Here is a 24,132-nt window from a genome sequence, read left to right on the forward strand (position 1 = left end):
TGTATAACAGACTGTAGAATGGCTAGGCTAGTGGCTGAAAATCTTACTTATTCCCCTAACTTTTAAGAAAGGATTCTGTCGTGACCAGGCAGTCCTCTCTGGCCACTTCTGTCTCATAGCAGGGACAATTTCAGGTCAAAGAGATATTTCATTAAATATATGTTTTAGAGGTTTAGCAGACTCTCTTGAATGTATTTTGCCTAAAAAGTAGATTTTTTCCAGGAGAAAATTTCATTCATCAAACAGATATTTACATACCTTTTAGGCCTTATGCATGGTGCTTGAGTTCTAAGTCACTTCAGTTGTGTCCGACTCTTTGTGACCCTGTGAACTGTAACCCACCAGGCTCTTCTGTCCATGGGATTCTCCAGGCAAGAATGCTGGAGTGGGTGGTCATGCCCTCCTCTAGGATCTTCCTGACCCAGGGATCTTGTGCATTGACAGGCCAGTTCTTTAGCACTATCACCACCTGGGAAGCCCCTTAGGCATGGTTTTTTGTTGTTGTTCAGCCGCTCAGTTGGGTCTCCTGCTTTGCAAGCCCATGGATTATAGCACACCAAGGTTCCCTGTCCTTTACCATATCCCAGAGCTTGCTCAAACTCATGTCCATTGAGTCGGTGATGGCATCCAACCATCTCATCCTCTGTTGTCCCCTTCTCCTCCTGCCTTCCATCTTTCCCAGCATCAGGGTCTTTTCTAATGAATCAGCCCTTTGCATCAGGTGGCCCCAAAGTATTAGAATTTCAACTTCAGCATCAGTCCTTCAATGAATATGCAGGACTGATTTCCTTTAGGATTGACTGGTTGGATCTCCTTGCTGTCCAAGGGACTCTCAAGAGTCTTCTCCAACATCACAGTTCAATAGCATCAATTCTCTGGCACTCAGCTTTCTTTATGGTCCAACTCTCACATTCATACATGACTACTGGAAAAACCATAGCTTTGACTAATCTGACCTTGGTTGGCAAAGTAGTGTCTCTGCTTTTTAATATAGTGACCATTTTCTATATGAATAATACCCTAAATTATTTTTTGGTATTGGTAGGGGAGCTAGATATTTAGGTATATATTTTATGTTGGTTTAAATACAGTTAGATCTTCTGTCCATTCCTGCAATGATAAAATTAAACTATCACTATAAAAGGCCTAGGAAACCAGGAGATAAAATTCAAATAATATTGAGCATCTACTGTGTGCCAGTGTGAGTTAAATGATCTTACACACTCATAAATGATAGCCTGTAAATTGTTTAAGAAAATATAACTGCATAAAAAATGGGCAGAAAATATTTTGAACACTTGGTATTATCTTTATGAACTTTCTTGAAAGGTTCCAAATTTTACTTTTTCCCCCAGTGGATCATAATATATAATGCTCAGTGACAATAAGCAAAATGTATGTTTATTTTAAAATTGGTATTTTGCAGTCTACAAAGCAGTGACCATGCCAATTTTAAAATATAAAATATACATACATTTGGTGACTCATTTATCTTATAACTGGTTGTTTGCACCTTTTAATCCCCTTCTTCTATTTTACCCATCCATTATTCCCCAAGTCTGGCAACCAGTGGTTTTTATGTATCTGTGAGCCTGTTTCTGTTCTATTCATTCATTTTCTGATTCTGCATATAAGTGATAACGTACGGTATTTGTCTTTAACTTGTTTCACTACCATACAACCCTCCAGGTCCATCCAAGTTGTCACAAATGGCAAGATTCCATTCTCCTTTTTTATGGCTGAGTAATATTCCACTGTGTGTGTGTGTGTGTGTGTGTGTGTGTGTGTGTGTGTGTGTGTGCGCGCGCGCGCACACACACATGTAAATATACACACATGGCAAAATATAATATACAGCACAGAATATAACCAATGATATTATAATAACTTTGTTTGGTACAGAATCTATTAATATTAAAATACCAAATCACTATGTTGTATACCAAAAACCCAGGATATTGTCAACTATGTTTCAACAAATATACACAAAGGAAAAAGGCATAGCTAATTATATACAGTTAATAGCAGTGAGACAGTGAGGATATACATGAGTTCTACATGCATTTTTTAATCAGAGCAAGTTATAAAAAAAAAAATACACAACAGAAGTGAACTTTGTGTTTCTGAGTTTGAGAATGAGCATCGTCAGTCTGTAAATTAACAACCAGAGGTATCTCTGTTGGTTATAGCTGGTTCTTCAATTTTGACTGCAGGAAAATGCTAATATGCATTTCTTATATCCAACAGTATACTGAAATTTTTTATTGATCTCAGTACTTTACAGTGATCAATTCTGATACCTAATTTAGATGATCAATAAGATTAACTCTGGAAGTGATTTGCCAAATTATCTTGAGTTTATATAACACCTTGGGATGAATTGTGCAGAGCCAAAATTTTTTTTAAATTCTAATAAACTAAATACTGAGTTAAAAATGCATTTCAGACATTACTAAATGATGATTCACTACTCTCTTTACCCCAGCGTTAATTGAGGATTTATGATGAAATTCACAATTTTAAAGGCTTTTTTGTGATCAAGTATTTAGTTTTTGCTCTATATAGAGAAAATATATTGTTTAGTACATTAAAAGAAATATTAAGGTATATTAAAAGGTCTATTTGAGTTATTTGGGAAGTCAAAGGAAGATACATTGAGAAGCAATAATGGCTAGGAAAGCGTAACATCGTTGAGAATTCCGGTTTTGATAATGCCATGTGCTGGTGATAGATAAATTCCAGGTGGTAGATATGTTTCTTTGGATAAAATAGGCACCAGGGAACCAGTAAAATAAACTGTGAAGCAATGATGTTTCAGCTGAACAGGTCTATTTTCAATTGTATTTATGGGACTTATGGTGATGAATTGGTAAATTCTTTGGATGCTGAAAACCAGTAAATCCCTACTTAAAAAACTTTAAAAAGGAAACATTATGTATTATCTGTTCAAATGTTTTCTCTATAGTCTAGTAGAGTACTCAAATCTGCTCAGTTCTGCTTTCGGGGAAAAGACTACATTTTAATCTCTGATCAGTATACATATTCATTTCTGCTAATGATAAATTAATTGATAAAAAACATACCATGTTTTATTGTGTGGCAACCCTTTTGTGTGTTTATAAATTAGTTTTTTCTCTTCTCTAAATGCTAATAATTCATGCTATTTTTATGCATTCTCCCCCCAGTGTCCTCCTTGAATATCTAAATGTGTGCTGTCCATTTATGGTAGCCCCTAGCTTCATGTGACTTTGCAGTTTAAATTCATTAAAATTAAATAAAATCTAGAATTCAGCTCCTCCTTTATACTAACCATATTTAAAGGGCTTGATAGCCACATATAGCTATTGGCTCCTAGCCACTAATGTCTGGAGAGTGGAGAGTATAGCATTTTTTCATCATTGTAGAAAGTTCTATTGGATAACACTGACCTAAAGAGTCAGGATGTGTTAAAGATTCTTTGGCATATTTTCCATATCTTAGCATATGCTCATGTTATTTCACTTAAACTTTCCTCTTCTGTTATTTCATTTTATCTTTCTGTTTTTTCAGTTTAAAAGGATGCTTAATCGAGAGCTCACCCATCTCTCTGAAATGAGTCGGTCTGGAAATCAAGTGTCAGAGTATATATCAAACACATTCTTAGGTGAGCATAACAATTTAATTTTTTTCTTTTTTATTGTTTGGTTGTCTTTAGAGGTAGATTGGGGTACAAACTTGTTTTGGAACTCAATAAGAGTTAGGAATTCCATTTGTTTTCAGTCATCAAATCAATGAGCCTCTAAGTTTTAGAACCTAAGGTGACAAAGTACCTTTTTTTATCTTTTAGTTTCATTCAAGACTTTAGAGATTCCCTTAATTAAAGTTGTATATTTCCCATTTTTCCAAAGTACTCAACTGAAAAATGTATTTTTTAAAGAGAGCTATTCATGCATTCAACAAATGCTTGTTAAATGCCAGCCATTGCTGGACAGTAGGTATTTAATAATCAGTTAAAAATAGTCCCTAAACTCAACGAGTTTGTAGTCCAATGGGAATCATGCCTGGTAGGCTGGGGAGGCAGAGAGATGTAACACAATTGCTGAGGAAAAGCCTGCTGATGATGGTAGCTGAGAGCATGGTGCACTGGGACACCACCACTCCATCCTCCATCCAGAAAGAAAATGCAGGTAGAACAAGCCAATAACTTGAACATACCCTTGATCTGAACTTACTTTCAAAACAAAACTGCTGTAATAGCTAATTAGCACATTCACTAAACAGACATTTCTTGGATACACGCTCTGTGTAAGGAAAAGTTAAAGGAGGCACTGCCTTGAAATAGTGAATGAGTGTATTGATACCATCTGATGTCCTAGTTGAAAACAACAATTAGCTCTTGTGAATATGATATTTACTTATCAGATAATATTGGAGATTCTCTGTGCTCCCCATATAACCTTGTTACATTATATATCCCCCACATCACTATCCTATAGAAAATGTAAAGTAGCAGAAACAGTCTGACTCCTTCAGATAGACTGTGTATGCTCCCGCAGAATGGCCCGTTAGGTTCACACACTGCTGTTTTCAGTTTGTGCTCGAAGTTTCTGCCATTTCAAAGTAGGTGTTGAAACTGGAGTTCTTACTTGGCAAAAGCAGCTTTCCCACCAGGAAGTGAATTTTGGACAGGAATGGAATTGATGAGCAGTAGAAATAACCAATATATTTTGCCTTTTCCAAGTCAGCAATCATAAGTTTTTTTTTTTTTTTTTTAAGTATTAGGACCTTCAAAGTTGTGGTCACTGAATTATTTGATGTTAATTATTATGCAGTAGAATTTATTTGCTTAATTTTGTGTTTCAGAGTATCAAATTAAGTCCACATCAAACTGTAAATACTCAACTTCCTTAAGAGGAGTTTTACTTGGAAATATTTCCTAGAGTGTATAATGATCAATTAAAATCTGCCTAGTTATGCATGTTTGGAGAAAAAAAAAACTAGGCAGAATTAATACTAAGTGTAGAATATTTTTAAAATTTTTAAGATAAGCAACATGAAGTGGAAATTCCTTCTCCGACTCAGAAGGAAAAGGAGAAAAAGAAAAGGCCAATGTCTCAGATCAGTGGGGTCAAGAAGTTGATGCACAGCTCCAGTTTGACCAATTCAAGCATCCCAAGGTTTGGGGTCAAAACTGAACAAGAAGACGTCCTTGCCAAGGTAAGATGATTTCAAGTACCATGATCAGAAATATGTAGTGAACTTTGATTCCTTCTGTTTTAAATAAATGAAAAAGCTTATTATTAATAATTCATGGGGATTTTTCTGGTAGATGGGAAAGCACTTCATAAAGCTCTTGCTAAATCACTTGAATAGCATTGAAACATATACATTACCATATGTAAAATTAGATAGCCAGTGGGCATTTGCTGTATGACATAGGGAGCTCAAATTCAGTGCTCCCTGACAACCTAGAGGAGTGGGATGGGGTAGGGGTGGGAGGGAGGTTCAGGAGAGAGGGAACATGTGTATGCCTATGGCTGATTCATGCTAATATATGGCAGAAACCAACACAATATTGTAAAGTAATTATCCTCCAATTAAAAGTAAATAAATTTTAAGAAAGAATAAGGTAGAGGAACATGAGCTTTTAGAGAAGGATCTCCAAAATAAACCATCAAGAGGAAAAATAAATCACTTGAATTTAATTAATATATAGAGACAGGTGGCTTGATGTTCTTTCTTTTTGCATCTACATTTGATTGTTTGAATAGTTTAAGTTAAAGTTTTTGAGAATATGTTTTAACTAGTTAAGGTTAACTAGCTTAACTAGTTACCTTTAGTTAACTAACTTAACTAGTTACTTTTAGTTAACTAGCTAAGGTTTTGAGAATACGTTTTAACTACTGGAGAAATACTTGAGATCAGTATTTCAAGTGTGTAAATATACTGTTTTGTCAGAGATATAAGGTTGAGCAACACCATTCAGTCTCTAGCATGTGATTTGCCTCAAGTTTGCCTCTACTTACGTGGTGCATCCATTACATTCGAAATGAACTTTTGAAAAAAAGTCTTAACAATCTCTTCATTAAAGTCAGTAATTTTTAAATGACTGTGTTCATTCTTTCATGTTCTACTTCTGCATCCAAACTTGTTCTTACCTTTCCTTAACCCCAGGAACTAGAAGATGTGAACAAATGGGGTCTTCATGTTTTCAGAATAGCAGAGTTGTCTGGGAACCGACCTTTGACTGTTATCATGCACACCATTTTTCAGGTAACGTGGTTAAGTTCTATCGCCTCTTATTTGGTGACATAATGTCCAGTCTGTGAATTGTGCATGCATTTATCTTCTTCACTACTCACCCTCTTTTACTTATTTTGATAGTTTTTTATTTGCTGAAACATATAAGGGATATATATTGCCCCTTATATGCTGCTGCTAAGTCACTTCAGTCGTGTCCGACTCTGTGTGACCCCATAGACGTCAGCCCACCAGGCTCCCCCGTCCCTGGGATTCTCCAGGCAAGAACACCGGAGTGGGTTGCCATTTCCTTCTCCAGTGAATGAAAGTGAAAAGTGAAAGTGAAGTCGCTCAGTCGTGTCCGACTCTTAGCGACCCCATGGACTGCAGCCCACCAGGCTCCTCCGTCCATGGGATTTTCCAGGCAAGAGTATTGGAGTGGGGTGCCATTACCTTCTCCTGCCCCTTATATACCAAGGGGCAAATAAGGATACAAGAAGGTTAGAGTGTGGGTAAAACACAAATAAATCAATTGTATTATTTTTCCCATTGAAGAAAAAGATATGTGGGCAAATGAAGCAATTCATTAAAATAATTTTAAAATCATAAAATAAAAAAATTTTTAAATCATCCACATGACCCTCCCTTGCACAGAGAATGGAGTGTTAACTTTACAAATTGAATAAGCCCCTTGCTGACTAACCTTAGTTATGTAATTTCTTCAGCCACTGTCTTGTGGACTGCTCTCTTCTTCAAATCAGTTTCTCATTCTTGTCAGGTTTTTGCCCCAGTTCAGGGTTAGGATTTATATGAGAATTTGGGGCTGAGGTCTCCAGCCCTCAAGAGAATGTTGTGTCTCACGTGCTTTGACCCAGTGGCCCAGTTGGGGTGGTGGACTGAAGCTACCTTCAGGGTCCCAGGACACGGACACTTGATAGTTGGCAGCTCATTCCTGACACCATATATTTTGGGCAAAGCTTTGCTGGGCTCCAGAAGGACAACTGTATTCTGGTTTTGTCCCTGCAGTTTCTGGATCACCCCATGGGTTTTCATTGTCCTCACTAGACATTGAGAGAGTGCTTCTCTCATTTCTGGGTTATCCATAGATGGCACAGGGGGTGATTTCTGTTGCTGTTGTTAACACACTGTATGGAAAATCTTTTCTATAAGATACAAAATGCTAAGAGGATTTCTTTTGCAGGAACGGGATTTATTAAAAACATTTAAAATTCCAGTAGACACTTTAATTACATACCTAATGACCCTGGAAGATCATTACCACGCTGATGTGGCCTACCACAATAATATTCACGCTGCAGATGTCGTCCAGTCAACGCACGTGCTGTTGTCTACACCTGCTTTAGAGGTACACTTGGTCTCTAAACCTTCAAGAACAGTAACTTGCCACTCACAGTGGTTCTTCAACTTTCATACTGAAGGGCATGCAGGGCAAACAGCAACTGGCTTCCTGGAAATATTATTAAGTTGGGAGGGGGATGTCATTGTGGTAATTAAACAGCTGAGTCTTTGATGAATTTGTCTTGGATAATAATCAAAGACTTAGGGATTCATCTGTTTATGATATTGCCTCTTTGAAATGATCTAGTGAACATTCCATAAAGCACACCTGGATTACTCAGTTTTGATTAGTTTGGGGCTTCTTGGGAATTTAGTCTGATGACTTTTTTGTTTATAATCCAAAGATGATTATTTTTATAAAATAGAAGCTATGCATTGATACTTTTCATAGAACTCACTAGAAAGAAACATATCTTTAATGTCACCAAATCCTATGAAGTTGTTCCATTGAATGTTTATTAAAGCAATTTGATTTCCTTAATCATTTGGGAGAGTGACTCTCTTTTGCTAATGTAGTTTATAGTTCAGATTGTTTCATTATAAAACTGGGTTAATACCTTATTGTTTGAGTGGGAGGCTCTCAGCTGGGGGTGATTTTCCCGTTACTCCGACTCCCCCGCTCCTCCCAGGGACATCTGGCAATACTGGAGAAATTTTTGGCTGTCACAGTTTGGGGGTACATTCTACTGGCATCTCATCGGTAGAGGCCAGGGGCCCTGCTAAACACCTCGTAACACACAGGATAGCCTCCCACAGCAAAGACCTATCTGCACAACAAAGACTTATCTGACTGCAGATGTTGGTTTCTCTGAGATTGAGAGTCCCTGTTTTGAATGGAAGAAAATAATTGCTCGTGTCATTAATTTTATGTACATTTTCAGAATATCCTTGAACATCTTAAATACTTTTAAAATAAGTTATTATTTTCTAAAACTATTGGCAGATATCCTTTTTAAATATTTTAAAAATATAACCATGGAAAAGGTGTGATCTTGAATTATAATAAGATCAGATAAAATATTTCCTCCAAGATTACATTTAAAAAGGCCATGAGGAGCTCATTTTCTGAAAGTCTGCCATCCTGGAATATGATAATAATATATTTTGAAGCTTCATTTTGTTTTCCATCAGAGTCTGGGAAGGAATTTCCCATTCCTATGTACCTTTAATTTATATTACTATAGAATAGTAACTTTATCTAATATTGTCTGCGTTCTTTCAGGCTGTGTTTACAGATTTGGAGATTCTTGCAGCAATTTTTGCCAGTGCAATCCATGACGTTGATCATCCTGGTGTGTCCAATCAGTTTCTGATCAATACAAGTAAGTGAAGTGAAACTTCTTCATTTTTGCAGAAAAAATTTTCCTTTTTACATTTTAGAGTGACTGAGGGTTTTTATAAGTGTAGGGTGTTTCCAGAGTCATGTTCTTTTGAAATGTGTATATATGCATTACAGTGACTGCACATTAATGTTATATAGCTCTAAAAAATTACTGTTCTAGCCCATGAGGCATATGATGTTTGAAAAAACATGCATTCCAGTACTTCTCTTGAAATACTATATTACCACATTAGTAGACAGAGCAATTGAAAGTGAAAGTTTGCAGAAAGATTTAGGTATATTGCTCCTAAAGTTTTTTCTTTTTTTTGGGGGGGGGTGGGGGTGCGGGCACTGTGCTGGGTCTTTGTTGCAGCTCACAAGCTTTCTCTGGTTGTGGCATGCGGTCTCTCTAGTTGTGGCATACAGGTTTAGTTGCCCTGTGGCATGTGTGATCTTAGTTCGCTGACCAGGGATTGAACCCATGTCCCTTGCATTGGTAGGTGGATTCTTAACCACTGGACCACCAGGGAAATCCTACCCTCAGAGTTTTAAATAAAAGAAGTTATCAGGATGCATGTTAAATTCCTCATTTTATGTAGGTTGTGACTTAATCCTCTTCAGAGGCTGTAACTCCTTCTTCTCTCCACCATGTTCTTTCCTCTTCTTCCCTTTTTAAATCTCATGCTGAGGGCAGTATGAGGTTCTGTTTTGACATACTGTTTGTTTTTTTCTTTTAATATTTCTTAACCGTTGATTTTTTTCTCACTGGTGACATTTTGTAAAATAAGTCATCAATGGATTTGGAAAGAACGCACAGAAGAGACTGTTCGATGTGGGACACCTCTTAACACACAGTTGCACTGCAAACCCCTGTAGGGAATATTAGTAGCATTTGGGTGAGGCTTTTGGCAAAGAGATTGTTTTACAGAAATTCTGTTCTTTCTGTGCTCTTAGTCACTTAGTCGTGTCTGACTCTTTGTGACGCCCATGGACTTGGACCCGCCAGGCTTCTCTGTCCATGGGGATTCTCCACTGAACCAGGGTCTCCTGCATTGCAGGGGGTTTCTTTGCCAGCTGAGCTACCAGGGAAGCCCATTCTCTCTGTACTTGAAGTTAATTGGTAAATAATTTAAATGTACCATTATATAATTCCCTCCCAGCACAGTAGATTAATGTTATAAAAGTCACTTTTGTATGTGAAAAAATAAAATAAAAAGCTCTTGTTTTTTCCTATCTGTTAAGAATCTGTCTTTGCTTTTTACTGAGTTGTGGAAAACAGCCTTCTCCTGCCCCATAGCAGTCTAGCTCCTGTAGTGTCTGTTCCTCCACCATTCATTCCCAGTGCTTTGCTGCAGCCAGATTTAAAGGGGAAGTTTAAATATAGCCTTGCTTTGAGAGATTCAGATCTTTTGGCTTATTTATATATTTGTATATTTTTAATAGCCTCTGGACTACCCTATAACAAAATGCACTTTGGTGACTCACGCATGTGTAGGAGAATTGGGAAAGTCATAGGTTTCCAAAAATGGATGGATAGTCAGTGCATTTCATGTCTTAGCTACCTTTTGAGAACCTATAATAGGGTGCTTTCAGGAGTCAACAAAACATTACTGTATATCAACACATGAGTTTACATTGTCTCCTAGGTTAGGGTTGATTGTGTCCTTTCTGTTAGAACAGAAAGGTCATATAGTAAAATGTACACTGGCAATTTTTTATTATCCTGGACTGATTCATTATTTTGCTTCTTAGGTATATCTTAATGTTTTTAACAAATACATATAAATTTTGTCTTAACTCTTGCATTAAGAAAAGTAGGCTTTTTTCTTTAAATTAATAACACCAATATTCAGACTTAAGTGTTTTATTTGCATCCTATTATACTAAATATTGTATCTTCCCATATTATAACATTAGAATTAAGAATTGAAAACAAATTAAAACAACTGATAATAAAGTCACTGTCTTCCAAGTATTCTGTTAAATTTTTCAGGAAAAATGAGGACCAACTCTATTATTCTTTATTATGGACCCTCTAAGGGCAGATGGGCCTAGGCTGGCAGCAGGGTACCCGTGGAGTCTGCAGTTTAAACTAGCAAAGCCTCAGTCCACACATGAATCTCATGCCCTTTAAAGTTTGAGACAACTGAGAATAAATAATGGAGACTGCTGCTGCTGCTAAGTCGCTTCAGTCGTGTCTGACTCTGTGCGACCCCATAGACTGAAGCCCACCAGGCTCCCCCGTCCCTGGGATTCTCCAGGCAAGAACACTGGAGTAGGTTGCCATTTCCTTCTCCAATGGAGACAGTAGAGGGTAATTATACACACAGGACAGTGGCCAAGGGTGTCTGTTTAAGGTCGTTTTACTGATGACCTGCCTGAGGTAGAAGGATTATAGACTGCGCTTCTGGAGGCACTTTGTTAGCCAGTGATGTTGTGCCCATCTCCTTTCTGTGGGGTCTCAGCCACACAGGGCAGTCAGCAGTTCCCAGGCCAGCTTTGGATTGCTGATATTTTCTTGAGGGTGGGGTGAGATAGGGCTGTGTAATGCCTGAGAGAATGAATCAGTATCATCTGGTAGATGAAAGTTATCCCAGGGTTGATAAGAGCCCCAGGGCATTATGAGAATTATTGCCTTAGTTAGCTTTTAATTGGCCTTCCCTGGTGGCTCAGACGGTGAAGAATCTGCCTGCAATACAGGAGACCCGGGTTCTTTCGATCCCTGGGTCAGGAAGATCAAGCCAGAAAGCATTTTGTTTCAGAACTCAGAAGAGGCTTAGTAGCCTCTAACACAAGTTAAGTTTTAGTTTTCACAGCATGTTTTAAAGTGAAAGGGAAGTGAGTGAAGTCGCTCAGTCGTGTCTGACTCTTTGCGACCCGTGGACTGTAGCCCACCAAGCTCCTGTGTCCATGGGATTCTCCAGGCAAGAACACTGGAGTGGGTTGCCATTTCCTTCTCCAGGGGATCTTCCTGACCCAGGGATCGAACCCAGGTCTCCCACATTGCAGGCAGATGCTTTAACCTCTGCACCACCAGGGAAGCCCTTAAATACAAGAATACAGTCTCTCAGAAAAGGAGAGTCTCACTAATAACTGCAAACTTATAATAAACAGCTGTATGAAATACTCTATCAGAATTATGTGATTATTTTTAGTTTACAGTAAACTTTTTATAGACATTAAATTTGTGTTTTCTCTTTCTTTTGTGGATGGATTGAGTGGCTCAAACTAGCACACACTCTCAGCTCCTAACCTGGAGCTGGGGCTGCCATCTTGTCCAAAGCTAAAGGTTGAACCTGTGTTTCTTGTAATAAAGACTTCTAATCATCAGATCAGACCTACCATAGATGGGAGGTCACTTGTCCAATTTTAAGGAGACTGCATGGCTCACCAGGGCGGAAGGGCACTTGGGCTCACCTGGCTGATTCCCAGGCCAAATACCCCTCTGCTTCTCAGTTGTGGCGATAGTTTTCATTAACCATTCCGGTTGTGTTAGTTTTAGGCACCAGGTGATTTAATATTAATGACACATACACTCCTTGTAAACATGCTGAAGGTTGTGAAAACAGAGCGATCATTTCTACCTGGCAGAGGCTTTAAGCTTTTATCAATGATTTAGGGGAGTGGAGGATTCTGAATTGGATGTAAGGAAGTTGAAATTCCAGGTGAGAAGCTGCATAAATCTTTTTCAAGGACAATACTATGTAAATAAATCCATAAAATGTAAATAGCATCATAATGTGTTGAATAGAGCACAGTAGAGGATATTTACCTTTAAAAAGATAAATATAAGCGTTATTTTCTGAAACAATAAAGCAGTGTCAGCATATATATAGCATTAAATTTTACTTGGAAAACAAGTAAAATTTCTGTTTCTAGCGAATCTGCCTAGGTGTGGGGGAGAAAGGTTTCCTCACACATTTGAACACATTAGTCATCTATTCAAATCATATGACTTTTGAAGTTCAAGAGCAGAGACATTTTACTGTATGAAGGTAGAGCTGGACCTGGTGATAGTACATACTCTTTATTTCACTGATCTCATTGATAAAAAAGCTTTCCGCCACTGTATTTGTAGCTTGTATATAGAACGTTATTTTTCTGTATAAATGTAAAATCATAGAATCTCAGTCAAAGTGTGTCTTGACTCTCACGTCTCCTTCCTAGCTTCTTTAAAATAGTCATTGAGCAGTATTGAGTATTTCTTTCTTAGAAAATAATGTATATTTTCCACACAAGTCAAAAGAAAGATCCAATACATGTGTTAGTTTTTACAGTGACTTAAGTGGAAACAAGATAAAGCACCATTTTTTTTTTTAATGACTACTTTAATAGACCTGAGTCTGCTATTTACAGGAACTAGGAAAGAGGTAGGATTTCTCATTGAAAAAAAAAAAAAAAAAACAGAGGTCCAGGACAGTCATGGGGGAGCAGCCGAATCTTCACCTTGGAGTTATGTAGACAACTCAAAACCCGGCTCCGTGTGAAACTCTCAGTGTGCATCTTGGATGTGCAACATACATGTTTATAGTGATTGCCAAGACATGTGGACAAGGAAATGGAAAAATGAACAAAGCTATCCTGTGAACAAAACAAGTACAAGCATGAACAGACCCTGATATTGTTCATATGTTCCAAGCTGGTCTTGTACACTCTTGGAGTACAAATTACCCTAAGGCACATGATCTTTACATTACATAAAAGATCAGATAGATAGTCCACCTTTATCAGGAATACATCTTCTGTTCTGGATGTGTTACAGATGTTAGGAATGATGTTTTCTACTGCTGAGCTTATGGAGCTGCCTCTAGCAGATCTGGAGAGGAGGTTCAGGGTAATCTCACCTAACTCTTCTTTCCCTTTAGAACAGAAGAAGGCGAAGCCTCAGTGTGAACTGACTTATCATTTGCCAAGAGCGTTAAGCCCACTCTCAAGATTCTAGGGGACTCTCTTCTAGGTGTTGTAATGTCATGGGAATGCAAGTAGAAACATTTAGGAGAAATTGCTTCCTAAAACCCCAGATATCTCAGAATATGAAAAATTAGATAAACTTAGCATAAATGGCTTTGTTGACCTTCTACCTCTTGTCTTTCTTTCAAGACTCTGAACTTGCCTTGATGTACAATGATTCTTCTGTCCTGGAGAACCATCATTTGGCCGTGGGCTTTAAGTTGCTTCAGGAAGAAAACTGTGACATTTTCCAGAATTTGACCAAAAAGCAAAGACAGTCATTAAGGAAGATGGTCATTGACATTGTGAGTAACTGATAAAAAGCAAAAAAGAGAACTGTGATCTATGATGTTTTCTTAAAAAAAGAAAGAGATGACAATCAAATAAAAGTTTCTTGTACATTTCAAGATATTGCTGCCCTTTCTGTCCCAGAGGCTGGCCTTGCTGCTGGCAGTGATGCTCTGCTGCTAACAGTCTGGAGTTAAGAATAATGAAAAAACCTCTGTCAGCAGAAGTGCCATGCAGAAACATCCATGACATTCGTCTTTTCTCTATGCATTTTTCATGAGACACAGGGAAATCTCTGGTTATCAGAAACTTTATCTGTTCAGCTTTGTACATGCAGAGAAATGGAGATATTACATGTCTTAAATAAGCAGAAAATTAACCAGAATATTGTTCCTAAAGTATTCTGTAAGCAACCTGTGAATCACTCCATTGTAGTCCAGTAACCACTTTCTAGTCCAAGAAATTAAAAAACTTCAAAATGTGATGATGTCTTATCCAGAGAAAGAGCCCTTTTTATCACCATGAGAGTGGCTGCTAGTGATTAATGTTTCTGTATATTGTACACATTTATCTGAGCTTCCAGGAAACTTGACAGCAAAGAGGAGTAGATTCTGGCCCAAGAAGTAGTAAAGGATTCCCGCACAGGGCTATTAGATGACAGAATTGTTCTCCATTTCTTCTCATGTTCTCCATGATATTTTCATGTGCAAATTATGACTTTTTTCCTCTGGGCATTTTTTACTTATTAAAACACTGTTTGTCTTTTAAGGTACTTGCCACAGACATGTCAAAGCACATGAATCTACTGGCCGATTTGAAAACTATGGTTGAAACTAAGAAAGTGACGAGTTCTGGAGTTCTTCTTCTTGATAATTATTCTGATAGGATCCAGGTAAAGCATTTGACTTTGTTCTGTGTCTGTGTGTACACACTCATGTCTGTGTGTCTAGCTTAGATAGGATTTATGTCTCCTTTCTCCCAGCTTATAATTTTGGTAGTTATAAGCAGGATTTTTATCCAGATTCTTCATGCTGAGAATTAACCAGACAAAATCCTATTGGCCTTTGCAAGTGGAAGAGCGTTAAAAAAAAATAATATCCCACAAAACCAACCACTTAAGCAGCTCTGAATTTAATGAAGTGAGCATGTAAACAGTTTCTCTCATGATACCTAGATGCGGTAGAAGTGGCATACTTTGGGACTATTAATACAAGTGTGAACCATACACAGACACATCATGGTCGAGCCGTCTGGAACGACTCTTACACAACATGTATTTTTAAGTGTCACAGTCACCTGATGTGAATTTCCAGTTTAAAAAAAAGGAGTGGGTGCTAAACAGAGCATGCACTGGTTTGTTTTAGGTCCTTCAGAACATGGTGCATTGTGCCGACCTGAGCAACCCAACCAAGCCTCTCCAGCTGTACCGCCAGTGGACGGACCGCATCATGGAGGAGTTCTTCCGCCAAGGGGACCGAGAGAGGGAGCGGGGCATGGAGATAAGCCCCATGTGTGACAAGCACAACGCATCTGTGGAAAAATCACAGGTGATGCCTTAAGCTTTCAGAGAGAACACAGCTACATGGAACATTTGGTTACTTTGTTTGCACCTCCTTCAGTCTTTTATGGGGTGATCTTAATTACCTTCTTTCTGACAAGCTCAATTCCCACTTCATGTTTGCAAGCCTCAAAATTCTTTGATTCTTAGGATGTATATCCGTATGGTCATATATCTATTCATAGAACAGTATATTTATTCATTATAACTCGATTTGTATAGCATATTCATATGTGTAGAATTATTTCAACTACCTCTTCTCATAAGTGAATAAAGTTTTTTGAATCCATGTGGAATACATGGCATTATTTCGGTGTATCTGGATCCACCTATAAATGGATTATTCTAAAATCAAGTCCAAGCCTCAAACCAAGCAAGGTAAACAAGCAGAGGTTTTTTACATCACAAACCTGCTCTTGGACTCAGAATTCTATAAGCTATTAGTTGTTTTCTGCAGCTCATAACAACATTGTCATACAGTCTGCTACCTAAAATAGTGACTATTTTACCAGACTAAGGTTAATAGTCTTCGGTTCAGTGTTATATTTGTAAAGCATATTACATTTATATATTTTACATAAATTCTATATATCATATATAAAAATTTAATTCAGTATATAAATTGAATACATTTGGGTCTCTTTAATCTTTTCCATTGTTTCTTAATCCTGTACTCACATTGGATATATTTTTTTTAACCAGGTGGGCTTCATAGACTATATCGTTCATCCTCTGTGGGAGACGTGGGCAGACCTGGTCCATCCTGACGCCCAGGACATTTTGGACACTTTGGAGGACAATCGCGAATGGTACCAGAGCACAATTCCTCAGAGCCCCTCCCCGGCGCCCGATGACCAGGAGGAGGGCAGGCAGGGTCAGACAGAAAAGTTCCAGTTTGAACTGACTTTAGAGGAAGACGGCGAGTCAGACACCGAGAAGGACAGTGGGAGTCAAGTTGAAGAAGACACTAGCTGCAGCGACTCGAAGACTCTGTGCACTCAGGACTCGGAGTCCACCGAGATCCCCCTGGATGAGCAGGTGGAAGAGGAGGCCGTGGCGGACGAGGAGAGCCAGCCCGAGGCCTGTGTCATCGGGGACCCCTCCCCAGACACGTAACAGGGCCCAGACTTCCATGCCTTTCGTTTGTGTTTTTTGTTTTTTTAAGTAGAAACGTTGTTTCCAAAGTGCATGTCACATGCCACAACCACGGTCACACCTCACTGTCATCTGCCAGGATGTTTGTGGAACAAAACTGACCTTGACGATTCAGTCTGGCGCTCAGGAATATCGTCACCAGTTTTTTCACCTCCATGTCATCAGAATGAGAGGGACATCTTCATGGACAGCATTGTCACAGGTCTGCGGCTCCATCAAGCTGAAGAAACCGAGAAAAATCAACTCTTAAGTGTTTTCTAGGGAGTGTGGCTCATTGGGCAGCCCCAAAGTTAAGATGATTTGGGGTTTTTTTTTCTTTTTGTTTGCAATATTTTCAGCAGAAAGAAGGCATTATTACATGGATGCAGTGAACAGATGGGTGAAGCAACGAATGGGTCAGGAACAGGACATAGTGTGAAGCTGTTACCAGGAAAAAGATGAGCCACAGAAATTGCATAATTTTCTAATTTCAAGTCTTCCTGATACCTGACTGAATAGTGTGGTTCGGTGAGCTGCACTGACCTCTACATTTTGTATGATATGTAAAACAGATTTTTTGTAGAGCTTACTTTTATTATTAAATGTATTGAGGTATTATATTTAAAAAACTACATTCAGAACTTCATCTGCCACTGGTTATTTTTTTCTAAGGAGTAACTTGCAAGTTTTCAGTACAAATCTGTGCTACACTGGATAAACCTAATTTACAAATTTTACTTGCACCTTAGACTTCATAGCAATTAACTGATTTGTAGTGACCCATTGTTTTATATACCAATGACTTCCATATTTTAAAAACAAAAATTGACTTTATGTTGCAGGAAACCCTTTTGTAGGTCTTCATTTGCTGGCTCTTCATTTTGGTCTATTCAGACACGCAGAGTTGCTCCCCACTGACATTTCTCTTCACCGTGTGCAAAGTGAACACGTGTTCCATAATACTCTGATGTGTGTTCTGTCTAATGTATCTCAAGCCTCGTGGACACTCAGTCATCAGTTGGTATTATCTGAAGCAAGTGGGAGATATATAAATACCCAGTAGCTAAAATGGTCAGTCTTTTTTAGATATTTTCCCACTTAGTGTCTTCTGATAACTTTTTGCTGTGGTGGTAGACCCTCATTTCACAAATGCATGTCTTTGTAATAACCCACACATTTCATGTTCATTTTTATTATTTTCACAGTCAGTTATAGTAAGAAAACCTTTTTCCCCTTGTGCTGCTTCATTATTCAGTGTGTGTTTGAACCTCTGTCCACATTTACCACGTGGGGTCTTATCAAATATATCACCACCATTCTGATGGATGCAAAGAACAGGTAGTCAAGTTAGAGTTAGCATTCTTTTCTGCCATGAGGTCGTATATAATGACTAGCTTTTACTTTTGATTTACAAAGAAAAGTTAATGGCTAGCTAGGTAATTTTTAACAATATTAGTAGAATATATTAATGAACACCAGTACAATGAATGCTCTTTTGTTTCTATGATTTCACCACGGGATTAAGAACTGTATGAGGAATATTCCTGAGACGTGATTTTAAGTGTAGCAATGACTCTTCCTTAAAGGACAGCCACATAACACATAATAGCATTTCTTGCTTTATCAGTTATCATTGATCCAGAAGTACATCTAGTGGAGGAGAACTTTAAATACGCTGATGAAAAGAAGTTGATGGTCCCTAGCACCAGAGATTAGGTGATGTGATGCCATTTTAAATTACTCAGTTGGGTAAGAAGATTCTGACTAAATCTTCAAGAGTAGAGATCACTCTTGGCTGAATTTAGCATCAAGAATTGTATTGCAATTTTAGAGATTGATTCCCAGTATTTACCTTTAATTGGCATCTTGGGGCATTTATTTAGTCTGGACTTTCTTCCCATTTCAGCTCTTAAAAAATGTTTACCTTCTCTGTGAAGAGCTTGGAGCCCAAATAATCATTTTTCACAGTGATATCCAAGAACTCAAGTAGAGGCTAAAGGAATATCTGACCAAACAGAAAATAGAACAGTAAATGGAATTGTAATCCTGAAAAATGTTTATATTGTGGATGTCTCAATCACTAAATCATCAGCCAGGGAAATGACCCAAGCTGAAGATACTATTTTAATCCCCTGAGAGCCATGGTTGGTTAGAAACATTGATAGAAAAATTAGGTAGCTGTGAACTTCAACATAGAGCACAAGACAGGAATTGACCAATTAATTATCAGATTCCCCTGTAAAATTCAGACAGTAATCTTTCAAATAAAGTCTTATGTTTGGCAGGTGGTTTCACAAGAACAATTGGAAACTTGTTTCCATTTTAATTTTGTTCCTGATGGAGGTCTAGAAGAAAAGGCAAAGAATCTAAGGTTTATTCCTTTCTCCCAAATACTCTCAATCCCTCCCTTTCCTCATGCTTGCTATTTCCCCCACAGAGTGCCTAGAACTTAAGAATGAAAAAAAAATTAAAACAGCAATATGTCACAAATCCAGACCTGAAAAGGTATATAACAGCACTAAAAAAGGGAGACTCCTTTTATTTCTTCAATTTGTTGGTTTTAATGGTCACATGTGTGAAGATACCCAATGATGGACAATCAAATTTTAGGAAAAAATATCCAAAAGACAGGGACTAGTGCACTGTACAATCTGCTTCTCCTCTCTTCTCTCCTCTGCTCTCGCCGAAGTGTGCTTCAGAATTATACACTGCTTTAAAAAGAATATCCTTTTATAAGTGGCTTTACATTTCCTAAAATGTTGTAAGAAAATACAGTATCTGGGTACTGTATGGGGAAGAAAATGTCTAAGTTTGCATAAAACCAGTACATTTCAGCTTGCAAGTTACTAAACATAATAATGCTGTTTTAATTTTCTTTTCTTTTATGTCACTTAAAATTCACAAGAAAATAATGTAGATAGAACAAATTGTAGACAAGGAAAAAAAAACTTGAATGAAGTGGATTTTACCGAAAGCTTTATGATGCTTTTTGAATGCATTATTTATTTTTTTGTGCCATGCATTTTTTTCTCACCAAATGACCTTACCAGTAATACAGTCTTGTTTGTCTGTTTACAACCATGTATTTATTGTAATGTACATACTGTAATGTTAATTGTAAATTATCAGTTCTTATTAAAACATCATCCCGAATTGGGATGGTGTTGATATATTTGGAAACTCTTGGTGAGAGAATGAATGGTGTGTATACATACTCCTTGTACATTTTCTTTTCTTCTATAAAATAGTCTTGTCACCTTAGAGCTTGTTTATGGAAGATTCAAGAAAACTATAAAATACATAAAGGTATATAAAATATAAAAACATAGCTGCAGGTCTTTGGTCCCAGGGCTGTGCCTTAACTTTAACCAATATTTTCTTCTGTTTTGCTGCATTTGAAAGTAAGGTAATGCTGGGGTTAGGGCTGGGCATTTTACATCTGAGCTTTGAATCAATTGGGTTTCTGGCAGCAGCTGGATTGTACAGAACCATGGTCAACCTCTAGAGCATTCTGAGACTCTTGAGAGACAAGCCCTTAAATGCTTTCTGCCACGAAGCACCAAAGCATATATGATGGTGTTTTTTCCAATAAGATACTAGCTGAGCTGCTTCAGTTAGTTACATTTGATTTTTTCTTTTTTTTAATTTTCAAACACTACTGGGGAAATTATTCTTGTCCAATAATTATTAAAAGTCTTTTCGACTTGAGCACATGGACAAATGAACTTGATTTGAAACTAGAGCCATAGGCCATGCATGTTAGTACTTTATTATTTGGCTTCCTGCCATGTTAGGAAAACAAAATATGAAAAAGGTCATTTTCTTTAAACCATGGAATTTTTCTTCAACTAAGATGAATCAAATTTCCTTATGTATGTAAATTCATACATTAACACAAAGTTTTATATCATGCCAGTTCACATAGCATAGTGGAGTCACCATTCTCTAGAATGTGTGTTTCTGCGAAACTTAACTTGCTTTAGAATTTTAAATTTTAACCTTGTGCAGAGGCCAGCTCCCGAAAGCTATGAAAAATTCCCAGTGGCTGATGTGGAAACCTCTTTCCACTGCTGCCCAGCCCTCAGGATGTGCAACTTAGTGAAAGGAGAGAATCTTTTTCTAGGAAAAATGAGCCTCCTTTTATTTTATTTCATTTTCTTTTTTGACACAAACTGTAGATTTTAGCAGCCCTGGCCCAAAGGAATTTGATTACTTTTGTTTTAAACAGTACAATGGGGACACTATAATTACAAAAAAGAAAAAAAATCCTTACTGATTTTAGTTGTTTTAAATTTGATTTCTTTGGATATGTTTTCAGAGTGGTCAATTGTGTGTGAGCATTACAAATGATGATTCTTTTAGTGGTTTCTTAGCCTCTCTTACAGCCCATGGGGATAGTACTGTACATCAATACCTTCATATGAAATTTTTATATGCAATGGAAATAAAAGCATGGGTTGATTCTGCCTATTTATGACTCGATCATTTACAAATAAGAGTATTATTCATTTTAACTCGTAGTTCAGTCAGCACATGTTTCCAAGAGCCATAAGGATTGTTAAGGTGAAATAAAGGATAGTGATATCATATATTACTACATATTTACAGTCCAATAAAGCCAAATTATGTAGATTAATCTTACTATAGAGTAAAAAGGCCAAATTATGTAGATGGCCTATAAGATAAGCACAGTAAAAGGCTTGGGAAGGGAACTTCTCTGATTGAGTGTTCTGGCATACTGAAAGTTATTCAGATACTCAACAGTTATTTGCTGGGTCCCTACTCTGCAAACTCCAAGACTGTAAGGATTCATCAATGAACAGACATAATTCAGCTTTTGTGAGTTTAAGGTCTAGAGGGGACAAAGGCATTGAACAGTTCCCTATGCAGCATCGTAAGTGTCCTTAGTATAGCAAAGAAGCTGAGGTGCTGTGATTGAACAAGAACCTGAGCTTGGTCTCTTCCAGAGAGGAAGGAGCTCAAAAGGTAACTTGGCAAAAAGGAAGAGTTGACAGGGTCAAAAGGGAGAGAAGGGTCCAGACAGAGAAAACTTCATTTGCAAAAGTCCTGAGGTACAAATGAGCTCCAAACCTCGGGAGAAATGGAAGAAAAGCACTCCTGCTCCCTTGCTCTTCACCTTGTAACCCTGCTTTCTTCCCTTTATAACACCACATGTGACTTCCCTCGTGACTCAGATGGTAAAACATCTGCCTACAATGCGGGAGACCCAGGTTTGATCCCTGGGTTGGGACAATCCCCTGGAGAAGGAAATGGCAACCCACTCCAGTACTCTTGCCTGGAAAATCCCATGCATGGAGGAGCCTGATGGCCTACATACAGTCCATGGGGTTGCAAAGAGTCGGACACGGCTGAGCGACTTCACTTTCTATGTGTTTTTTGTCTCTTTCCCACCAGAACAGAGCTTCACGAGAGTCCAGTCTTTGCTCACCAGTGTATCCCTCACACCTCAAATGGATCCCTGGTACACAGTAGATGTTTAATACTTGTTGAATATCACTACCAAATTGATATTGGATGTAATTCAATCTGGTGATCAAGACATTTAGGGTTGATACCATAAAATTAGTCTGGTTGTTTAGATAAAGAGAGTTCACAGTTTTCTATCTGGTTGCTAACTAATGACTCTGCCTCTTCCTCACAAATTCTTTTTTCTTCCTGAATGGCAGAAAATCAGTATTCATGATCAATCAGCACAAGTGTAAGCCCTGAATCTTAACTAGTAGAATAAGGTTAAATAGAATAAGCTGTGCTCTGCCTCCTCACCATTTTCTCCCACCACCACAGGCAACCACAGCAGCGGTAGCCTCCAGAGGCCCAAATCATCCCTTCCAGGAATGCTTGATCTAAACGCAAATCCCTTCCTCCGTCTACCACCCCTAAGTGAGATTATGCAACAAAAAAAAGTTGCCCTTCTTTTTCCCTGTATTCCCCTAGGCTGATTTAGGCCAACTTGGGTGTGCTGAGTCTACCTGGGTTTAGATCTTTGATCTGGAAACATCTCACACAGCTCTGAGCCTACAAGAGCAAAACATTCCGTGTCACCAGACAGCACCATCCCTAACAGGGACAAACTGCACACACACAGCCTTATTTTAATGGAATTCCACCTGTGCTTCCCCAGTTTGCAGATTTGGAGGCTGTTTCTGTCGTAGGTATTCTTGTATTTCCAAATACTCATTGTCAAACTCAGTGCAATGGGTGTAAAGCTCAGCCCACGAACTCAAGCCTGTAAGATACACTGCTTGCTTTATTTATATCAGTTAACGTGGGCTCTGTGTCCCCATTCTACTAAAGAATTGCCATCTCTGTCTTTATTACTACATCCCCTCTCCCTTCCAGTATAAAAGTTCTCTCATCTCCAGCCGAGTATAAGCACACCTTGGTGTTGTCCAGGCAGTGGTGGTTCCATACAGTTTCTGGGCTCTTTGCTTTCTTGTCAGGCATGTTGTATCCGCCGAGGCCGGGGAATCCCGGTTTGGGGGTCCTACATCTTTCCGCCACAATGGTTGCAAAGGACACCTGCCTCCCAAGATCCGGAGCCACTCTCAAAGACAATTCAAAGAAAGACCTAGACAGTTCCTCCAAGCTGGGCATACTCAGTAAAACTCTAGCCACAAACGAAGTGCAACCCTTCCCCTGTCCCACTCTATCTGAGCGGCAAACAGAGTGCAGCCTACATTTCTGTCCGGCTGTATTTTTGGACTTCCCACCCGACCCCAGCCGGATGATTAAGCTGCCTGCACACGTAAGAACTGACAACTTGCGTTCCTCGGGCAAGCAGAAAGCCACGCCATTTTGACACGACACAAATGAAACAAACAATAAGGCAACAGCTGTTCCTGGGTGAGAAAGGGTCCCCAGTCAATGACCGAGGCTTTGGAAAGGAAGGGAAAACTTGAAATGTTACCTTTTTCAACGGGTCACCGCAGAGATTGAGGAGAGCAGACACTGGTAAGAATCTTCACCCTTCCTTGGCTTTTGCTGTTTATCCTAGGAGCCCATGTGCAGCCTCCAGACAAATGTAGTCTTGTGTCTACTAGAATTTGACAAGATTTTTCATTAATTTTAATGTTAGCTTCCCCTGGGCTGTTGAGGAAATAACCAGTAGCAGTTTACTGGAGAATTTCTGGGAGTTTGGTTAACCCCAGGAGGGACCCTCTTTTGAGGAGGGAGTTGCTATGGAACGATTTGACAAAACTTTTCCCCTTGTATCCTGACTGAATGCAAATGAGAGAACTTTGGGCCTGTGTTTTGATGGGGCCTTTCCCAGTGACTCAGTGAT

General features: G+C 38.5%; 1 protein-coding gene across 17 annotated transcripts in view; it reads left to right on the forward strand.

The window, feature by feature from the left end:
- PDE4D (phosphodiesterase 4D) overlaps positions 1-21,299 on the forward strand; it is a 1,605,399-nt gene extending 1,584,100 nt beyond the window's left edge. For all 17 annotated transcript variants that reach the window (XM_059878811.1, XM_059878808.1, XM_003587511.5 and 14 more), the window contains 9 exons: positions 3,550-3,643; positions 5,024-5,196; positions 6,154-6,252; positions 7,421-7,585; positions 8,801-8,900; positions 14,000-14,154; positions 14,907-15,029; positions 15,502-15,684; positions 16,398-21,299. In XM_059878811.1, the coding sequence (XP_059734794.1) occupies positions 3,550-3,643; positions 5,024-5,196; positions 6,154-6,252; positions 7,421-7,585; positions 8,801-8,900; positions 14,000-14,154; positions 14,907-15,029; positions 15,502-15,684; positions 16,398-16,811 (1,506 nt within the window). In that variant the 3' untranslated portion in view covers positions 16,812-21,299. The remainder of the gene's footprint in view (positions 1-3,549; positions 3,644-5,023; positions 5,197-6,153; positions 6,253-7,420; positions 7,586-8,800; positions 8,901-13,999; positions 14,155-14,906; positions 15,030-15,501; positions 15,685-16,397) is intronic.
- The last annotated feature ends 2,833 nt before the right edge of the window (positions 21,300-24,132 follow it).

Source organism: Bos taurus, chromosome 20 (assembly GCF_002263795.3).
Source record: "Bos taurus isolate L1 Dominette 01449 registration number 42190680 breed Hereford chromosome 20, ARS-UCD2.0, whole genome shotgun sequence".
Taxonomy (NCBI): Eukaryota; Metazoa; Chordata; class Mammalia; order Artiodactyla; family Bovidae; genus Bos; species Bos taurus.